General features: G+C 41.7%; 1 protein-coding gene across 1 annotated transcript; it reads right to left on the bottom strand.

The window, feature by feature from the left end:
* Nucleotides 1–1,382: 1,382 nt before the first annotated feature.
* Nucleotides 1,383–5,102, bottom strand: LOC139285763 (mRNA decay activator protein ZFP36L1). Its single transcript, XM_070906409.1, has 3 exons — nucleotides 5,028–5,102; nucleotides 3,029–3,122; nucleotides 1,383–2,878 (listed from the first exon to the last, which is right to left on the bottom strand). Exons 1-3 carry the CDS (start codon nucleotides 5,079–5,081, stop codon nucleotides 1,869–1,871), a joined length of 1,158 nt encoding a protein of 385 aa, XP_070762510.1. The 5' UTR covers nucleotides 5,082–5,102; the 3' UTR covers nucleotides 1,383–1,868.
* Nucleotides 5,103–6,838: the final 1,736 nt, after the last annotated feature.

Here is a 6,838-nt window from a genome sequence, read left to right as displayed (position 1 = left end):
CAGAGAAGATAAATAAAGCAAAACAAACTAAAACAGTCAGTTTAAAAAAAACAAAAAAACTTTATTTCCAGTACAAAAAAAGCAAAGAAAGAAAAACCCAAATATATTAAACTTGATACAAGCATTAACAACTCAAAGTCCTCTATAAATACGTTAAAATAAATTAAAGAAATTAACTTACTAAAGATTATCACCTTCAACACTAAACAGGCCTCAAACATGTTGATGAAAAGGCAATTTTAAATAGACCGGTAACAGCACAGTGTCTGTTCTTCTAACCAACTACATCGTAAACACACAAAAAACAGCCAAGTAAAAGATTTCTATAACACTAAGCATACATACTCTAACCCTACAGAATGCTGGGTCTAGCTCAGTAAGGCAACAGACCTGGGTGCACAGTTCGCATACATGTGACCAGGACACTACACATTCGTAACAGTACAAAGCCATAACAGGAAGAATTAATACTGAATGAGAAGGAGAGATGAAATGCGGTGGGATGAGAGTAACAAAAAAACATGAATATTCATCAAAAATGTAACACTGCATGTGGACAAGGGAGGGGAAAAAAATCCCACTCCTGGGAATGTTTGTGTTTAAGATAAGCTAAAATACAGATTAGCACCACCAAGTTTTTCATGCCAGAGGTAAAACAGGACTTTCATGAAACATTCACATGACTTGATTAAACTTCACTTCCGCGCCAAGTGACTTGCAACTCAAGCTATGTTCAGATTATAGCAGTTTACACAAAATTAGATGCAGAATAATGTGATGGCATCTCATTTAGGTGCAATGCCTGCTGTTTGTGCTAACATGTCCTGTTTTTCCAGTTGGAAAGTCCTACAGTTTGAGATATGTCAAAGATTTGAAGTATGATGGATCTCACTTGGCCTTCCTCATCCTGTAGGGCAGGTTAAATTTGGGCATTTGGCATTTGACTGGTGGCAGTTTGTCAACAATGCAAACAAAAGAACAACACTTGTAGTAATCTTACCAACAGAGAGACCTGAACTCACACTAGCATACTTGAAAAAGGAAAAAAAAAAAAAAAAAAGACTCACACCCCTCCTCACATCTCTCCCAACAATCCAGCAAATCTTGTTTCAACACTGTAACATGACCTGTTAAATAACGCTACAGGCACTTCACTTGTTTAAAAACTTAACATTCAGGTATGAGGCCAGTGATCTAAACATGACCTCAGACTGCACAGTTATGGAAGAAAAAAAAAACAATTTCACCAGCTTATAAACACAATCTGTGTACAGTTAATGGGAAAAAAACGAAGTCTTTGGCTTTGTCACTTTCTTTTGATCACTCAGAAGATATTGGTAAACTGTAATATAAAAAGGTGAGGTTGGACTCAACAACAGGCGGCACTGAGGCCAATCACACTGTGATTACAATATCTTTGTCGCAATTTTCTCCCCATACTACTTTGATAAAGCATCAAACGCTTCCGACACTATTAAACTTCTGTCTTGATATGTACTCTGTTTTGGTGGCAACGCACAGTTTAGTTTTCAGCATCACTGTGGCTTCCTTTACGCATATGACAGTGATATTTTAAGCACATAAATCTAAACTAATAGGCAAATCTCTCTGAGACGTCTGAGTCGGTCACCACGTTTTTGTTTCCTTTGACGCCACACCGGTGCAAAGAACTGCAGTGGTGTCGGTCCAGAGGCTGTGTGTGTGTGAGGGTAAGTGTGCGTTTATAGGGGTCGTGTGTGAGCATTGTGTGTGCTTGAGCGTGGATGTGTGGACTGCATATATTGTGTCTTGACAAGAGTATCCAGGGTCTGCATGTCTGTGTTTGAATGTATGCAAATGTTTATGCCTCTGTTTCAGGACACGGCAGCCTAAAGGCAGAACCCAGTAGCATCCTCAGGAACAGACAGCTGACTGAAGACCGCCAGACGTCTGCCGTTGGCTTCGTTAATGCCACCACAGGATTCAGAGCCACTGAGCGAGCTAGTAGAGCTGCTTCCATCCTGGTCCTGGTCTGACAGAGAGGTGTAAGACAGAGATCGGGCACCCAGTGGCCCTGAAAAAACCCCAGTAGCACTGGGACTCTGCCTCAGGGAAGGGGAGGCAGTCGGAGACAGCCCACATGGAGAACAGCCAGAGTCTGGGGAAGGCAGGAATGGAGATCGGGGATCTGCCGCAGTGGCATGGCACATGGGGGGCTGGTACTGGGCAGGGGAGGACTCGAAGGCAGAGTCCATCTCCAGGAAGGCATGAGAAAGGAGGTCAGTAATGTCAGCGCAGGAAGGAGGGGAGGCCGATGGACCACGCGTGAAAGAAGCAGTGGCAGGAGGAGGACGAGCACTAAGGGCTGGCTGAAGGGCTTGCTGTGGAGCAGAGGGAAATCCAGCAAAGCTGAAGCTCTGTCTGACAAGAGGAGGTCTGTGCAGGCGGGAGGAGGAAGGTGGCTGCTGGGGAATGCTTGAGGAGGAAGAGGACGAGGAGGAAGAGGAACGAGAGAAGGAGGGATCCTTTTCTTCCTCATTGTTGTGGACAAAGTGGCAACGGATGCCGTACGGGCAGAAGCCGATGGTGTGAAACGTACGACACGGCTCAGTTTTGTATTTTGGGTGTCTGCTAAGATCCCGCAGCTCTTCTAGCCCGTGGGCAAACTGGCACTTCCCGCCATACTTGCACAAGCCGCTCTCACTGAAAGATCGACACAATTCAGTCTTATACCGTGATGAGGAAACCGATGAGGTGGACGAGGAGGAGCTAGTGTTCAGTGCAGTGGGGCTAATGTCACCTTGGGCATGCTTTATGTCAGTCCCGGGCCAGCCTAGACTTGCTGCTGCTGCGGTACTGCTGGTCTCTACCATACTGATAGAGCGCTGGGCAAGGAATCCTGATTTACCCCATTGAGTGGAATTAGCAAGCTGGGAGGGCAGAGGGCTTTCTGCTGACTGCTGCCCCCATTGGCCGGAGGTCAGAAATACGCTGTCTGAAGGATCCGTGGGGAGGCAGGAGAGAGACGAGAGGGAAAACGATGAGTTGCTGCGTGGCTGACCGATGTAACCTGGTGTTCTCCTTGCCAGACTGAGAGATGGTGGCGGTCTGCTCTGCTCCCTCAAGTCCAGATTCAATAACTGCTATAAAAAAAAGAACAGACAACAACACAACATTAGCCGATGCATTTTACAATTAAAATCAAGTGATGAACATCCAAAAAAAATCCATGTGGCATGTTTCATTCAATGATTATAAATCTATATATTGACATCTGTTGACATTTCACTTGGAAACTACTTAACAATTAAAGAACAGTTGTGCTATTGATTAACAGTTACATGGCTGCAATTGTTTTTGGTTTCCACACTGAACGCTGCGGAAGTTACATGCAAATGCAAAATACTGGTTTTTTTTCCCCCCAGTCAGCCATAGCAGGCAAGAATTACTAGCTATCCAACACGTTTACAGATTAGTTTACTTACATTTATAGACTTCTTTTTAAATATCAACTGTATTACACGTACAACCTGCATATAAAGCATTACACAGTTTTTTTTAATCTCTCCTGCTACACATCAGTGAGATTTCCGCAAAGAGTTATTGGAAAAATGCATGTTTTTTGTCTGGCAGCCTAAATAAATTCATGTATGAGGAACCGTGTTCATGGGTGATGGCTACTAAATACTTGCATACAAGTATATTTTGTGAATTCTGTCAACCCCAGCAGTTTTATGAATTTGTGTTATATAATATGTTACAAAGTTAACTATAAGGTACTTCAGTCAGCAGCATGTCTGATGTAACTCATCCTCTTATGTTTGTATTTTGATCAGTTCATCTTAACTTAGTCTAATACAAATCTCCTCTCGGCCTAACAAGCATAGTTTATCTTGTATAAACAGCTACAAGACAGAAAATGAAAGTACACTTTCATTCACTGAGTGTACTCAGACATAGCTAAGAATTAATTCTGATGTTATATTCAAGGCAGGTAGCTTAGTGTAGTAGTAGTAAACCTTTACCGTATTGTATTTGTAGAGGAGTTAGTTAACATTAGTTAAAACCCAGATGTGCTTACCTAAATGGCTGATTATAGGGCAGTTATTTATACACTGGCCACAACAATATGCTCGATAGAAAAGGATAATTGAAAGAATAATTACATTGCTGCCAGTTTGAGCTGTGGGAAACAGTAGTTGGTGGTTCTTTTCAGACTTGCTAGATGGATTTGCAGAGTAACAGCTGACTACCGTATTTCTCACATCAACAGTATCATAATCCAGCAACAGTCTTACCCAACTTTTTAAATCCACACAAACAAGAACAAAAAGGTTTAACCTGGCACCATACACATACTTGCATCTTCTATTGTGATGAGAACAAGTTTCAGTATGCTGCTATGCAGCACGTGTAGTAATTTACAGTAAAACTAAAAAAAAAAAAAAATAGTAGTACATAAATCACTTGTACTCACTTGCATCCAGTGAACTACACAGCTCTCCGTGCTATCAACGGAGCTGGACAACTTTAACAGCGACTTTGTTTCAAGCATGAAAAGTTAGCTACGGTTGTTTACGGGGATGTTTTGATTCCACTTGTTGGCATTGTTACAGTTAATACGTCACTAGATTACTAACCTATAGTTAGTTGTAACCTTTCTGTGACCGGTGCTGGTGAAAAACACGTCAACTAACTAACGTAGACTAACTAAATCACTAAGTTAGCAAATTTATGGACAGTTTAATGGGCCCATGTTGCGATGAATCGTAACACCAAATTCTCTCTCACTTTGTCACAAGTTAGCTTTAGGTCCAGACTAACTTTGAGATCAAATAAAACAGACAAGACCTCGTTAAATCCATTGGTTAATAAACTATTAAAACAGCACAGTAACCGTATCCGCTGGCGTTAAACAAGACTTGAAAAACGAAGAGAGCAAACAGCGTAAAGTTAGCAGTGTAGCTAGCTAGCTAGCTAATGTTAGCCCCGCTCTCTGACCTAGCCAACTTTTGCTCCGCTCAACTTTCTTTGCGCTTTTCGTTTACCTTGCACATCATCTCTTCCAGGTCAGAAAACTGGCTGAGGGGGTAAGATGGCATTTTGCTGAGTTATCAAAGAGCTTCGTCCGATCCCGTCCGCCCCCGCAGTGATAGACGTGGGTAACTCGCTGGCATGAGTTGGTCAGAAGTTTCTAGTTGTGTATGTGGTGCTAAACAAGCCCAAGATCCAGACCACGTGTGGATTTAAAACCTAACCCTGCTGTTAGCCACTCCCACGTCTCTGTGTGTCAGCCGAAAGGTGTATGCACCAGACCCAGCACTCTCAAAACTGCAGGAGGATACTCAATGAAAAGTAGTTTTATGAGCTGACCGATTTTTAATTCATTAAACATAAAGAAGAGTCTGTTTTCATTGTAGGAATCCTGTCTTTTGGTAGCCTATCAATCTAGCTATAAAGTTAGCTTAAGACACAGACTGCAACAAACAGTTTAACATGCACTTTTATTTTTGGTGCATATATAACTTATAATAATAATATATAATACTTATAGGCCCCTGGTATTTGAGATGATGGGTGGAAAATGTACTTTCTAGACAACTTTTACACCATTGTTTTAAAATGCTGTGATCTCAGCTACTGCATGGTAAGTTGAATAAGTGAATGCAAGTAAACTGCTAATTAACTTAGCTAACACAGGCCAACAAAGGTCTATGACCTTTGTCAAACATATCTGTGGGCCATACAGGAATATATTATTACGGTTGATTTTTGGAGTTTGCTGTAGCTAAAATAAGTTCCTCCTTGCCATTACAATTAATAGGCCAAATCCAATTTGCACTTTTAGCCATGATCCTGAGGGATCATGAGGCAGAGTGGCAGAGGTGCCACTGGTAGTAGCTAAAACAAACTAAAGGAAGGTTATAAAACAAAGGGAGCCACAAGAAATAGACAGAAAGCAGGCAAACGTCTGCAAGAAAAGGCAAGGGACAGAAAACAGGAGGACTGAACACATGGGCAGAAAAGACAGTATGGAGACAGCCTAACCCTATGAGGCAGACAAGGAGGAGTGAAGTCTTTGATTTCAAAGGTAAAGGTTGATGTGTGAAAAATACCACTGCTGAGAATAGCCGTGACAGTCCCACTCACACACACACTAACACAGGTTTGGTCCTCTACGTTTGCAAGGACTGAAAATGTCTTAGTAACATTTTATTTCCCTAAAGTCAAACCTTATCACAGCCAAACTTATAACCCTAAATGACAATAAATACCTCATTCTCCTACCAGCACTGGTAAGACATTTGGTCCTCACAAAGATAGAATTTTAAGAGCACACACACCCACTCACACACCCACACAGGTCTGCCAGGAGTGAAGTTGTCACACCTCTGGGATTGTAAAGAGGATTGCAACAGCATGCCCAGTAGTCTGACGAGTTGGCAAACAGTTGGCTGCAACTACAGGGAAAGAAACAGCTTTCAGTTTGTTCTGTACAGTTCAGTGCTTCCAGCGGATATATAGAGGTCTGATTCCCCCTGGGACAGGAGAGTATACGCACGTATGGTTAGAATAAAAGCACGTAGCTTAAATTGAAGATGACAATGTGCAGTTTTTGAAAATCTGAATCAATATGATTTTTATAGCTTTGAAGAGCAACTGCAGATGAAATCAATCGTTAGTTTGATGGGTAAAACATTTTAATGAGCTCCCAACTTATTGAAATGCATTAAAACTAGAAGTTAATTTCGCTTTAAATTGTTCCTGTAATAAGTTCGTTGGCTGAAAAAAGTGTACAGCCCTCACGAGAGAAGAAAGAAAAGAAATGTCAGAAATTGGCAAACAAAAGGTGTAGACA

Source organism: Enoplosus armatus, chromosome 5 (assembly GCF_043641665.1).
Source record: "Enoplosus armatus isolate fEnoArm2 chromosome 5, fEnoArm2.hap1, whole genome shotgun sequence".
Lineage (NCBI taxonomy): Eukaryota > Metazoa > Chordata > Actinopteri > Centrarchiformes > Enoplosidae > Enoplosus > Enoplosus armatus.
Note: the sequence above shows the minus strand (reverse complement) of the source record. Positions and strands in the feature narration are given on the sequence as shown.